The sequence below is a fragment of the Cibotium barometz genome, chromosome 25, assembly GCF_041138505.1.
Source record: "Cibotium barometz isolate CiBa-2024 chromosome 25, ASM4113850v1, whole genome shotgun sequence".
NCBI lineage: Eukaryota > Viridiplantae > Streptophyta > Polypodiopsida > Cyatheales > Cibotiaceae > Cibotium > Cibotium barometz.
In genome coordinates, this window is record NC_141070.1 from 16049817 (window position 1) to 16064666 (window position 14850).

Here is a 14850-nt window from a genome sequence, read left to right on the forward strand (position 1 = left end):
CTGGGGCCCGTGCATAAGTCTGAGGCTCAAAATTCCTAACTGGGTACCTAATGTTTTTGTCTAAACCTCTAATGAATTGTTTTAGCTATCTTCTTCCGATATACCCAAGTGTTGGGCCATGGTAATGACCTTGTTGGAATAGGTCAAACCAGAGAAACTACCTTGCGTGAGTTTGTAAAATTTATCCTCAAGATTGGTCATATACTGCGGTGGAAGAAAACGGGCCTCGAGGTGAGCCACGAAAGTAGCCCAATCAAATTGGAATTGGCATGTGAGGGGGTTTGTGTGAAGTTGTGACTGATGCTACCACCAAGTAACAACTTCCCCTGCCACATGGACTTTGTCTTGTGGATCTGTAATTTTAGCTAATGGAAAATGTGCTTCAAATTGATGAATGGATTGAGTAACAGCAACATGATCACACTTACCATCATACTTACTAAAATTTGGAGAGGTTCGTATGACGATGGTGGTAGGGGCAGTGGAGGACGAGGTATTTGGAGCCATCTTGGGGAGGGCTGCATGCCAGAATTTGTGCCATCGTCTGTTGATGCTGTCTTTGCATAGCCTTCCCGTTGGGTCTTTGCTAAAACTGTCGGTCGGCTTCTCGATGACGCTGGTCTTCCTTAAACTTGCGGGTGTGGCTTCCTTATCCCTTTGTTCCTCTACACATCTCTGTTCTACTTTATTTTTTTCTTCTTGCTTCTTCAGGTCTTTCGTCGTCTTTTCTTCTTTGTTCCTGCAGACCGAAGAACATTTTTTCTAGGTCTGAGAGGTCTTCTTTGGGCTTCTCCATGAATTTATTTGCCCCATCATTAGGTGCTCTTCTGTGCTTGGGAGAAGCGTACTTTCTTTTGGTGTGTCGCTTTGGAAGCCTTGTGTTTCCATAACTTCTTGCTGGCTTTCTTCTTGATGCGATGTCTCTCCCGACATGGTGGAGGTGTTGGTGTTTTTTTTGGACCGCAATATTACCATCCATCATATGCTCTCACTTCTTTAGGTAGCCAAGTTGGGTCACCAACCCGATGCTTTGATACCAATGTTACACGCACTAAGGTTGATCGTGGTAACACACAACAGGGCCTTCTTTATGCCTTAATGTGGTGAGATCTTTAGCATCCAATTCACAGAGGAGAGAGAGAGAAGAGAAGTAGATGACACACTATTGGGTCCCAAAACCATCCCCTCTTCTCTCTCTCTCTCTCTCTCTCTCTCTCTCTCTACAAGTAGGAGTATTTGCTTATATTACTTCTTTGGAGAAATGCTATACAATGAGAACAAGCGCTATGACTGCCCAACGCAAGAACGAGGAAGACCTATGCCGGCTGAGTATCCACCAATCCAAGGGCTCTACAGAAGACTCTTCGGGGCCACTTATGCAAGTCTAGAATAGCTGTAGGACTGCACATATGCTGGTTGAGAATGGAAGAGGAGCTTCAATGTTAGCCTGGAGAGGATAGTGCTGATTTGCTGACTTGAGACTTACTGAATTCTGAATAATTTACTGGAGAGGATAGTGCTGATTTGCTGACTTGAGACTTACTGAATTCTGAATAATTTATGGCTGGGATCAAGTGACTGTTTATATATGAACACAAGCTGCTAGTTGGCCTGTTTAATCCCTGTCGGCCAGCTTCTTTTGGTCATTTAATGCTAAAAATAGCATTTAATGCTAGCACTTCACATCCACTGTTTTAGTTTTTGATTCCATGCTGCTGCTAGTCGTAATGCTGGCTGACTGCTGCATATGCTTAGATATGTTGTCGGCCTGCTGCATATGCTGGCCGACCAGAGCATAGTGGCCACAGATGCTTGTTGGCTGGCCCTTTCGGCTGTCCAGGGCTGTGAACAGCCCTTGGTCAGGCTTATGCTAAAGCTACTTAATGCATACCTACTGCTAAGGCTGACTGCTACTTGCACCTATTTGATGAATTCTCCAAGTGGGCGAAGAGGACTGACTCCAGATTGACCTACGTAGCTTGAGCTTGACTGTCCGTGGACTAAGGGCTTACAATGGGGTCACGACGTATGACAAATATTCCTAGAAAAAGGTATTACTTCTGTACAAATGTTGCATTGATGATGATGCTAGTGTGTCACTGTGTAGTATGTACCCCAGTGTAGGGTGCACATGACATGGACCTCAAGGGTTGGTAGATTTTAGCTGTTGGATTCAACTCCTTCAAGGGCTTGTGCTAACGGCACCAAGGTGACCCTGTAATAATGTCTATTCAGTTACAACAATGGTGCTGCCAATATAAGATATGATTATAGTGGTAAAAATTGAGACTAAGTATTATCCAAATTTGGATCAATGTCCGTTGGAACGAGAGACCAGGACCAGTATTTTTGTTTGATTCTTCAGTGATTTGACTTTTATTTTGCTATGATGGTTAGAGATGCTGCATTACTGGCTGATTGTGGACATGTTATTGAGCTTTAAAATGTTGTGTTTCTTTGTGCAGTTATGTTGGAAGAACTTTTGTCAAGGCAAGTGGTAAGCCGCTTGACATCTTGGACAAGTTGAATGATATGGCTGGGTTTGAATCACATGAAGAGATCCAACTGTTTGAGGTTTGCTGCCAATGGCAATTTTGATCCAATGATCTGCTAAGAAAGATGGTCCACTTTAGAGGGAGCTGATCAGCATTTTGCTTTTGATACACAGGAAATCAAGTTTGAGCCAAATGTTATGTGTGAACCTGTGGAGAAGAAAGCTACGTTTAGGGCAAGCCAGGTATAATATCTGAAGCGACTTACTTTTTCTTTTACTCATTTATTTGAGGGATCCTTATTGATTATGCTGCATGCCCGTGCTAGCACCACACATGAAAGTTACTCTACTCGGTAATCAAAGGTTTTATGAACTTATCTTTGTTTCTGTAAGACTTTACAAAATTTTTTTTTTTTTGGGGGGGGGGGGGGCATTTCAGTTGGAGGATGGAGATATTATTTGCTTTCAAAAAACTCTGACCCGGGAGAAGTTGTTGCAGTACCGCTATCCTGATGTTCCCTCTTATTTGGAGTATGTAAATAACCGGCAAGTAAGTCCACAGATTGAATATTGGTGTTTGAGTTCAAATGCACGGTCTTACCCATAGAGACACAGATTGAATATTGGTGTTTGAGTTCAAATGCACGGTCTTACCCATAGAGACACAACCCAATCTAGAGTCTACCACCCTTACCATCAGTCTTCCATGTCTTAGAAACTATGGAGGAACCCCCATATTTCACCTATGTGGACCGCTGTAGTCTCATATCTTATTTGAGCCTAGGATTTTCTTTTATGATGAATAAAACTAATTATAAAATGATTTCAAAGTTTTAATTTTAAAAGCATGAGCGTAATTTAAAGTATGCATCTTGTAATCTTGAAATTTAATCTTACGATGATGGCCGGGATGATCAGCCTCCACTCCCCAATGCACTATATACAGATGTTGAGGAGAAGAAGCATAAAATGTAGAGCTATGGGAGAGAAGATGAGAGAAAGAAATACTTGATTGCATGAACGCATACACGCTTGCACAAGAGAGAGAGAGAGAGAGAGAGAGAGAGAGAGAGAGAGAGAGAGCACAAGGGAACTTGCTTTAGCTTGATTGCACTTACAAATAATGTTACATGAGGGTCCTTTATATAGGCATTGGATCAAGTGAGTGTACTATAGTGTATTCACACTAACCTTCACATGCCCATAATTATAATACTATACATATGCACTACGATGTTCCCTCAAGGAGGCACACAAGTGGAGATGCACCGTAAACCCTACATTAAACACTCCCTCTCAGCTCCACGACCAATGATGCCATAGAAGTTATTTCCCCCCCCCCCCCCCCCTTTGCTCTAGAGTTAATGCCTCATTGCACTACATCTCTCAAATGAGCTATCCTCATGTGACCTAGTGCCTTGAATCATAATGAACAGCTCCAGTCCTCCAAAGAAGACAATGACCGGTCCTTTGGGAGCGATCCATGACCAATCCAGGTGTTGCCACCCTAGATGTTCTCAGCACCAGTGTGCACTCTAACGTTGCCGATGAAGACCCCATCGAGATAACAGGGGAGAATCAATTGATTCTCCCCCTTCCTTCCACATCTCCCTCTGAATCCAAAGGGATGTAAAAGGCCAGCTCAAGACTAGATGGACCAGTCAAAATCGATAGATGCCATTGCATCTGCCAAAGTCAATATAGTAGATGCCACCTTTGATGCCTTTGTGTCGTCATCCGATGAAGAAGTAGATGCTTCCTTCTTTGCTTTACGGTGGGCCTTGTCCTTTTTCGTCATCTCACATACCTTCATGATGTGGCCCTTCTTATCCTAATACCAACACTTCACCTTTGACTTTGACGTACCCTTCTCTTCTTTCTTTGTGCCGAATGATGCAGCAAAAGCTTGCTCCTCACCAAACCTTTTGTTCCTCATCTCTTTTTCAAGTAATAGTGTTGAGATCTCCTCAAAATCAAGAAGCTTATCCCTATGCCCAATTGTCAAAGAAGTGACAAAACTACGATAAGAAGGAGGCAACTTGCTCAAGAGTGTATGTGCCAACTGTGTAATATCAACTTTGGAGTCAATGGCCACCAACTTGTTCCATAAGTCCTTCACCTAAGTAACGTAAGAAATAACAGAGTCACCTTCATTAAGAGACAAACCATATAGCCAACTTTGCAAATTGATCACCCTGGTGAGGCTCTTCGTCGCAAACTGTCCTTGTGAAATCCTTCATGCCTCAGCAGATTACGAGCAGAATCATGGAATTGGATGTGGTCATGATAATCAAGGTAAAGGGTGGTTCAGCATCACGCTTCTCCCAATCTGCAATCAAGTGTGGGTCAATAGCCCCTTCATCATCCTCAATGATTAAGTCTCCTTCTCAACGTGGATGTGAAACTCTTCTTTGGCCCTCGTGGTTTAAACTCCTTGCCTTCAACAAATTTCCACAACATGCGGTCAACAAGCTGATCACAGATCTTTACTTTCAACAATGGATAGTTGGATCTATCCAACTTGCTTAGCTCCGAGAACCCAATAGGTAGTTGAGATGCCATGCCTCAACACTAAGCCAATAATTATGCCAAAAACCTCAACCAATAGTGCAAGAATCCTTGTATTTGCAGCTAAAACACCACTTGCAGCAGAAAAAACTGCTTACCCCATTTGCGTCTGGACTGAAAACAGTCCTCTCGGCAACTTGGGCTTGATGAAGAGTTGCACCACACTTCCATTTTGCTGAAGATGGGTTGAATCACCTTTCCTTCCTCCATAGATGAAGAACCAGCAGTGAATGTGTGTTTTTCAGCGGTCCCTTTCTTCATACAATGAGCGAAGCTCTTGTGTTTTCACCTCTACGTGATGAAGAGCAGCGTTTTCAAGAGATACTTTATACCAACTATCCGGTTCCGTTCCCGGTCCACATTATTTATTGAAAGAAGCCAACTGATGGGTGGTTTTGCTATGATAGATAATAATCAGGGTTCGAGCCACAACCGAATGCCAAAATAAAACGTCCCGGATAGGGCAGTGTGTGGAGGCTATCGATTGTCACCCCATGAGATGAAAAAAAGCATATGCCTTTACGTTTTTAGCCCCATACGATGAAGAACAGCAGCACACAACTTCACTAGTGCTCCCTATGGCTGTGCGCACAGTCAACTCTGCTATGGTAGCAAAAATGCAACTCCAACAAGGTGTGAACAGCAGCAAAACAAGAAAGAGCTTGCATGAATTGCAGTAGGACTACACATGCACAGCGCCACGTGTGTTTGCAGCAGCATGAGATGAATAGGAGTTGATTCTTCGCGTTAAAGAGCAGCAACACATGCCAAGACAGCTCAAAGCCAAAGCTCTAATACCATGTTAATAAAACGCATAGCTATGGGGGAGAAGAGGAGAGAGAAACACTTGATTGCATGAACACACATGCTTGCACGAGAGAGAGAGAGAGAGAGAGAGAGAGAGAGAGGGAACTTGCTTTAGCTTGATTGCACTTATAAATAATGTTACATGCGGGTCCTTTATATAGAGTCTGGGTCAAAAAGCAAGAAAAAGCAAAAAGTCAAACAGAGTTGACCGTGAGCCAGGGATACCATTGGCAAGAGGAGACTGAGCCGGACCAAAAAGCTAAAAACCGCTTTTCCAAAAAGCAGCTAAAGGGCCAAAAAGCAAGGCCTTGATGCTAGAAAAGCAAAAAAAGAACTTTTGACTAAAGTTGAGTAATATTTTTATTAATAAAAGAAAAAGAGAAAAAGCAAAGTAAAGAAAAGCAAAAGCCAAAGCCTTACTAGCTTTTGGCAAAATAGAAGGACCTCCTTTGGGTATAAAGCTAGCACGAACCCCTCCCTTTTCATGATCATGAGGTTCTCTTCATCATCATCAGGACAACAATCATCATCAAGAAGGCAAGGAGATCATCATTGAAGATTGGAGCTTGCCATCACCATCTTTATCAAACAAGGATGTGGAGGCGTGGAAATCATCATCTTCAAGGAAGTGGTCGTCCATACTGTTTGAACCTCTGCTGCCTTTTGTGCTCCAGGAGGCCGCTTGTTGCTGCTGCCTTCTGTGCGCTAGTACAACACCTGCTGCTGCTGCCTTCTAAGCACCAGCCGACGCTTGCCATCTGAACCCCACCTCATCAGCACTGCCTGGCTGGTTGCTGCACCTGTTGCCGGCCACCTGTCTGCCAACTGTGCTGTCTGCGCCAGCCAACGAGTGGTGCCTCCTGCATCTTTTGGCTGCACTGCCTGCCCAAGCTGCTTACTATTTTGGCCAGCTATCTACTGTTTTGGCTGCTGTGTACATGATCCGTGCAGCCTTGTACGATGCTGCCAGCTGCCTGCCACCAACAGAGCCTCTGTCACCTGGCAGCTGCTTTGGATTGTGCCTCTTACACCTCTTGTTACGCTTGGATACACCGCCATCATTTGAGCCATCGTCTGCTGCCAGTTGTACCGCTTCCAGAGCACTTGTGTGCTGCCCAAACAGCAGCACCACTTGCTGTTTTGGGCACTAGCAAAGTCTGCTGTATCGCTCGTGAGATTAATCCGGTTCATATGCTCTTAAATGGTCTTGTGTGGGCTGTCCCTTCTCAAGTTTGAAGACTACAGTTGATCATCTCATACTTCGTCATCTACACAATCCACGTGTGTACTTTGAGAACAAGCTTGGAGATTACTTGGAACTTGCTTGGATTTGGAACTTGGACTTGGAATTTGGATTTGGACTTGGATTTGGACTTGAATATGGGATCTGGTACTAGCCCGGTGAGAGATTCTTATGGGTCATCCCCGTGGTGTGCTCGGCATCAAAGATCTCGTGCCTCGACATTGACACTGACTTGGATATACTACATCGGTATATTTGTTTGCTTTTGTATTCATTGATGTATTGATCCTGGCCAGCATGCTCGTGGGTTGTTCTTGAATAAATTCCTGAAAGGGGACGGGGCTTGTTCCCCACTTAGTGTGGTGTACTGTGCAAAGTTCCCTAATCCCTTCTCTCTAAATTTCTCTCTCTTGGACACGTGGTTGAATCCGTCACGTCACGCCTCATTGGGCTTACAACTAAGTGTATTCACACTAACCTTACACTTAATTAAGAGACCGCTCACATGCCCATAAATATACCACTACACGTATGCACACCGATGTCTCCTCTAGAGGACTTACAAGTGGAGATGCAACGTAAATCGTACATTCAACACTCACAAGGATCAAAGATCTTAGAGAGCAGCTTGCATGTATTGATGAGGTCTATCCGGACAGTTCATTGGTGTCTACTATTCTCAAAGTTTTATCGGATTCATACTCGGATTTTGCATTCACACTTTGGCTCGTGATGAAGGGCAACCCCAATGTCCTTACGTTTGATGAGTTGGTTACAATGCACTTGCAAGAAGAGCAATTCCAATTCCCAACAAAACCGAACTAGTATGTATGTGGGAGATTGGGCATTCGTTGCCAGTCAAAAAGGTGAAGGCCAAGTCTTCTCTTAAGGTGGCTACTAGCCAAAGGGAGAATCAACCCAGTCTTCTGGCAAGGATGCTGAGAAGGGGGGGTGATAAGCCTAAGAAGAAAGGCAAATGCTACTATTGTCGAAAGCCAGGCCATTGTATCGATGAATGGTAAAAAAGGCCAGGGAAGAAGAAGAAGAAATAGTCAGGTATGGATGTGGCTAATGTATCAGCACCAAGTGTTGAAAAGAAGGAAGCATTAAACTATGCACAAGATGATTAGGCATTCATTGTGCAGTGTAGTTATGATCCTTCTGTCCATGCATGTCAGTGACAGATCAACATGTCTGGTCTTTTGATAGTGGTGCTAGTAAGCACATTACTTCTTAGCGTGATTTGTTTTCCTCTCTTGAGTCTGCTCCTCAAGAAGACACAGTCACATGTGTAAGCCACTTGTCGTATCCTATGAAAGGCGTTGGTAAAGTTGTGCTTACTGCTGCAAATGGTGGGACAATTACTTTCTCAGAAGTCTTGTTTGTGCCAAGCATTAAAAAGAATTTGCTATTAGTCTCTGCTATTGATAGGGCAAGCCTAGTGGTTAGATTTGTTGTTGATAGGTGTACAGTTCATGACCGGAGTGATGGAGATACATGACCCGAGTGATAGAGATATCATTGTCGTATCTGGTACTCTAAGCCATGGGCTTAATAGGTTGGACAGGTATGAGAGATTGGCACATGATACTTATTCAATTAATGCCACATGTGCTATGAGTGATGTGGAGCTATGGTATGCTCACTTTGGCCACTTGAATTTTGCCAGTGTGTTGTGCCTTAAAGCAAGAGATGGTGTCTGAGTTGCCAAGGCTTGAGGTTCCTTGTTAAACATGTATGTGAGGGGGGCAAGATGCAACGGGCGTTATTCTTGAAAGATGGATTAGTAAAGGCTATCCATAAGTTATAGTTTATACATAGTGATGTATGTGGTTCGATGAGGACACCATTGATCGTTGGATATCTCTACTTTGTGACTTTTATTGATGACTACTTCAGGCACACTTGGGTGATCCGTTGAAAGAAAAGTCCAAGGTTTTTACATGGTTTAGAAACTTTATTTTTGTGGTTGAAAATATTTTTGCATGTAAAGTTAGCACTCCTCGTACAGATCGAGGATGGAGCTTATGTCAAAGGAGTTTCATGTATATATGGTTGAAAGAGGCATAAAACATCAATGCACGGTGCCTTACACACCTTAGTAAAATGGTGTGGTTGAGAGGAATAATAGATCTCTCATGGAGATGGCACGTTGCATGGTTAAAGGTTAGGATTTGTCTCTTATTTATTTGGTTGGAGGCAATTACCAAGGCCTTGCACACAATTACCCCTTATGAAGCTTGAAATGGTAGGAATCTCTCTATGGCTCATTTTCGTGTTTTTGGTTGTCTTCAGTCTCCAGGATGTAGGTGAATCATTTGATGCATCACTTTATTAATAGACTGTTGGGTGCCTCATCTATCTATGCAATACGAGATCAGACATTTAGTTTGGGGTCTCACAGTTGAGCAGGTTTATACACAGTCTTGAAAGTAAGTATTGGCAGGCTGTCCTGCGAGTATTTCGATACTTATAGGGTACTTAGTCCCTTGGGCTATATTCTATGCTAAGGGGGGTGATATTCAGTAGTGACTACGATTGGGTTGGATGTTATGAGATGGGAGTGTCCACTCATGGCTTTTTCTTTCATTGTGTTGATTCATGTATATCATGGCTTCGCAAGAAGCAGCCACCAACGAAGGTCTCTTTGAGCCGTGAAGCTGAGTACATGGCAGCTTTTACAGTTACCGTGGAGTGTATGGATGAGACACCTTTTGGTAGATCTTGTTGTTGGACAACAGTCTCCCACCTCCATCTTCATTGACAGCCAGAGTGCAGTGGTCATTGTTGTGAGAAACTCAGTGTTTCATGCTCGCACAAAGCACATTGAGGTGCATTATCATTATGTCAGGGAGAGGCTCATTGCATGAAGCAAAAGCGATTAACTCTCTCACGGAGAAGCTCGGAGATTCTCGCAAAGCTTTGGGCTTATTGCCATTCGGGGATTGATCAGCCACATGATCCTTGTACATGTTCACATCCAACACCCTTTAGGTTGTTAAGATGCCGTGTTCATCTATATCTATGAAGCATTTTTGTGTTGTTTTCTATGCCTTGCCTTATAAGCTTAAGTTGAGTTGCTATTTGCATCCTGCATGATGATAGATTGAGTGCTGTTTTGACTGGCATATGTGCCTCATGTTGTTTACATCTCTCTTTTTAGATGCTCCCGAGCAGGTGACATGCACTGTCTTTACAGGATTCCCCTGAAGGATGGTACATTACTGTGTTGTTTGCTATGCTGTGCCTGGTAAGCTTAAGCTGAGGAGCTATCTGCATCCTGCTTGATGATAGATTGAGTGCTTTGTTGGCTGGCATACTTGCCTTGTGTTGTTAGCATTTCCCTTTCTAGATGCCCCTAGCGGGTTTCATGTCGTGTCTTTACGGGACTCCCCTGAGGATGGGTGCGTAATTAGGCAATCGAGAGGGCTAGGCAGTGTGTGAGGTGGTCAATGAAATGACAAAATGCAATGAGATGAAGTGTTTGTGCATGTAGCATTGTATCATCATTGCAACCAAGTAGGGTTCATGCCCACAAACTCGCTTTTTTTGGGAGGATATTTATAAAGGTTCTTCTTTTTATGAAGGTAGTACACTTCCGGCGGCTTGACAAGCCCAAAGAGGACGAGTTCTGTCTAGAGCTGTAAGTTCTGCAAACACCCTCGAAATCAATTTTAAATGTATTTCCTCACTCTCTGTGAGTACATTAACAAGTACGTTGTGTGATACCTACTGTTATTGTCATGAATTATGCCACCTCTAAGGATTTTGTTTCAACAGGTCAAAACAACATTTTTATGATGATGTTACCGAGAGAGTGGCTCAGCAAGTTGGCTTAGATGATCCTTTGAAGATAAGATTGACATCTCACAACTGCTATGCCCAGCAACCAAAGCCACAGCCTATTAAGTACCGTGGTGTAGAGCGGCTCGGTGATATGCTTATCCATTACAACCAGGTGTCCAATCAAGTAATGACTATGTTTTCATTTTGAATGGTAGAATTGTAGTTTTCTTGGAGTTTTTTTCCCTTGGGGGTACGTACCTTTTTGCTGACTTCAAAACTAAATGCTTATAGTTGGCTTTTTTGGTCCTCAGATGTCAGATATCCTATATTTTGAAGTTCTGGATATACCGTTACCAGAGTTGCAAGGGTTGAAGACTCTAAAGGTGGCCTTTCACAACTCAAAGACAGAGGAGGTTAGAACCATGCCTGCTGCTGTGAAGTGTCGTACTGCTTGAGTGTCATCTTTTCTTTGCAAGCTTGCTTCCTTCTCCACTGAACTGCTGCCAAGTGTTGTACTGCATGAGTGCCAAGCTTTCTTTGCAAGCTGGTTCCTTCTCCACTTTAACTAATTGGTCTATTTGCTTGAATCTATGTAGGTCTCTGTGCACAACGTTAGGCTACCAAAGCAAAGTACTGTCGGAGATGTGATATGTGAACTGAAAAAAAAGGTGATTATAGGCCACCTGTTAAAGACCCTGCCTCTATTTCTGATTTTGGAGGTAGTCTGGATGACAAACTATCTGGTCATCCTAGATCAGCAGACTTTCTGGTGCTTTTTGTAACGTCTTTCTTATTTTTGACACATCAAAGGTGGAACTTTCCAATCCAAAAGCAGAGCTCCGGATTTTGGAGGTTTTCTATCACAAAATATACAAGGTCATTTATATTTATGTCAGGGATTTGAATGGCTGTCTGCACATGTTTCTCTCAAGGTTGCTAAGCGTTGCCTTATTCATCTGCAGATATTTCCACTCAATGAAAAGATTGAGAACATAAATGACCAGTACTGGACTCTACGGGCTGAAGAGGTAGCTTTTTTAGGCCAGAGATATTGGTTATGAAGTGGATTAATTTTGACTATTAAACCTATGATGCTATTGTCTTGGTTCCTGCTCCATCTTTGGACATCTAATATCTCGTTTCTTCTCAGACCAAGTATCACTTGACTTTCACCTTGTAAGGTGCATGGTTGCCACACCTTTATCTTGGCCTTGAGGTTCAAAGTTACATGAAGAGTTTTGAGAGAAAAGACTCCATTTTATGGTATCTATGACTTAGTTATTGATCTTCCCTTGGGCCATGCCCATCCACGACGGGGTCAGCTTGTAATCAAGTAGTGCCAGTCCCTGCTCACCAGGGTGTGCAATGAAGTATTCCCCAGCATGCGTGGGAAGGACAGTGTGTATCGGCCTCTGATCATGTAGCAGACTGGGCGTCTAGGAAGGAATCACTTCTTCATACCCATGTCCTCTATTGTAAGGATCTTAAAAGGCTTGTGGGCATACAATTTCTTAGTAGGCGTTTTAGGTAACTTTTTAGTAGGCGTTTATTTCTACTAGAGCTGACTTGCTTTCCTCATGGGGGAGGCTTCAGCACAGTTGACTATGTGATAGGATTCCCATTATCAAATCCGAATATCATAGTAGATCTTACGACACTCTCTCTACTGGAAGCAAATCATCTACTCATATCAGCTTCAGGCTTCTATGTAGAATCCCAAAGGAGCCTACTTTACACCATGTTACCTCACACGTACTCAACCTCCATGACACCATCCTTTGTCAATCTACACCAGAGGATAGAGTACAGTATTTCACCAAGTCTGCCTAGGAAGCACCTGCCCTGCATCAATTTCCTTATAAAACTAAGTCCAAAAACAGATCAATCGCAGGCCACACTAATTAAAATAAGTTGTATGATGATAAATCCAGAGCTAACTGTGAGACTAGTGTCTGTGTTGACGTGTGTTTTTTATGGTGGGGGGGCTGTGGTGGCATTGCCATATTTATTTAGATCCCTGATGAGGAGGGCAACTTGGGACCAGAAGATCGTTTGATACATGTCTACCACTTCACGCGAGATGCAGCTCCAAATCAAATGGTATGGGCTGATGTCAGAAGCATCACAAAAGATTTCTTTGCAATCACATTCTCTTCCAAGTTTGGTTTTTCAGTCATATGTGACATGGCATGTTTCTCTTTATGATGAACAGGTGCAAAACTTTGGGGAGCCTTTCTTTTTAGCCATCCGTGAGAACGAAACGTTGCTTGCTGTGAAGTCCCACATTCAAAAGAAGCTGGAAGTCTCTGACGAAGAGTTTTCCAAGGTAAAACCAGTGACATAATTGGATTTTGGTCTATTGGACCCCTCCCTTCAACATTAAGGTTCATTTTTATAGAGAGTTTTGATCGTCATTTCCTTCAACATGCAGTGGAAATTCGCTTTTGTATCTTTGGGACGCCCAGAATATTTTGTAGACTCTGACATCGTTAGTAGCAGATTCCAGGTATGGTGGCACACTTTCTCCCCTCATGTTAACTGATGCTAGCTTGCGCGCGCGCCCCCCCCCCCTCCCCCCCCCTCCCCCCTCTCCGTCAACTATGATGTCAGGTGACCCGGCCCTCCTGTCATCAGGGCCAGGAGGCGGCTCCTCCATTTCAAAAATGGGGAGCTGCAGGAAATTAGTCATTGTGGCTGCCGTTTTCAAAAAATGGACAGCCCCCCAGCTATTGTTCCCTTTCTCTTTATGCCTGATTGTATACTCAACTCTGCTATCCATCTGCACGTTCTATTGCAATTGAAAGGGTTTTTAACAAAAATTGTTCTCGTGTTCCCAATATAACTAAAAAGAAAAAGGAGACGTATGGTGCTTGGGAGTATTATCTTGGCTTGGAGCATACTGATTCTTCTCCGAAGAAATCACACCAGGCCAATCAGGTGGTTTTCCCTCTTACAAACACATGGTTATTTTCTCTGATGGATATTGGCATGAGTGGACCTGCTAAAGCTCAACTTTCAAGCCCTACTATATTCTTGGTACTGATCCTTGCTCTTCTGGTTGCAGAATCGGCATGGCTTTGAGAAGGCTGTAAAAATATACAATTAAACAATGCTGTCTTCTTGTCGATTATTATTCGGGTTTATATATGGCTGCTTCCACCTCAGTGGGGGTGATTGTGTACGCACTATGGCTTTCCATGATGTCAAGGCTCTTATCTGCTACTCCTAAGTAGCACTTTGGTATGCCCTAGTGTGCTTGTAAAAAGGTGTTAACTAGAGAGAGAGCTCCAGACATCAGAGTTTTCACCCAGGGTAAGGACAGTGGGTTATGTTTTCTGGTTATGGTAACTTGTTGATGCAGTGGATGAAGCTTATAGCTGGCCCATCTGTGTGATATTTATCTTCACATATATTTAGAGTGGCTTTTGGCATATGCGGCTTGCCAGGGCAAATCAAGTGTTGCTTGTTGTCCCAGGTTGTTTGGGTGTATAGAGGGAGTTATCGATGCTCCTTGGGGATTGTCCCTTGTTTTGTAACCTTGGTGGAGACAACTTGTAGGGGTTAGTTGCTTCAGGAATTCCATTCTTTTCCCAGTGTGGAATAAAGTACAATTTTGGCGAGTTTTAAGACCTAACTTTTGACACTCAATTAGTATAAACTTAGCACAGTGATGTCTTATTGATTTTGTAGGCTCTTCCTGTTTTGGGTGGCCTGAAGAGCTCTACATTGTAGCTAAGCACCTCAGGTTTGATAAAGCAGTGGTAAAATGGTATAATGGTGTGTGTGAGTGTGCATGTGTGAGCATGTCACTCTCTCTCTCTCTCTCTATAGAGAGAGAGAGAGAGAGAGAGAGAGAGAGTGTGATATATATATATATATATATATATAGAGAGAGAGAGAGAGAGAGAGAGAGAGAGAGAGATATAGAGAGAGAGAGAGTGACATATATATA

General features: G+C 43.2%; 1 protein-coding gene across 7 annotated transcripts in view; it reads left to right on the top strand.

The window, feature by feature from the left end:
• The window catches only part of LOC147624301 (ubiquitin C-terminal hydrolase 12-like), a 57273-nt gene extending 42755 nt beyond the window's left edge, over positions 1-14518 (top strand). For 5 of the 7 annotated variants that reach the window (XM_086819275.1, XM_086819272.1, XM_086819276.1 and 2 more), the window contains exons 19-32: positions 2466-2574; positions 2669-2737; positions 2934-3044; positions 10700-10755; positions 10893-11082; positions 11210-11311; positions 11495-11566; positions 11709-11774; positions 11861-11926; positions 12912-12998; positions 13111-13224; positions 13330-13404; positions 13749-13835; positions 13963-14518. In XM_086819275.1, the coding sequence (XP_086675401.1) occupies positions 2466-2574; positions 2669-2737; positions 2934-3044; positions 10700-10755; positions 10893-11082; positions 11210-11311; positions 11495-11566; positions 11709-11774; positions 11861-11926; positions 12912-12998; positions 13111-13224; positions 13330-13404; positions 13749-13835; positions 13963-14004 (1246 nt within the window). In that variant the 3' untranslated portion in view covers positions 14005-14518. The remainder of the gene's footprint in view (positions 1-2465; positions 2575-2668; positions 2738-2933; positions 3045-10699; positions 10756-10892; positions 11083-11209; positions 11312-11494; positions 11567-11708; positions 11775-11860; positions 11927-12911; positions 12999-13110; positions 13225-13329; positions 13405-13748; positions 13836-13962) is intronic. The other 2 variants (XM_086819277.1, XM_086819274.1) reach the window with 1 other exon arrangement.
• Positions 14519-14850: the final 332 nt, after the last annotated feature.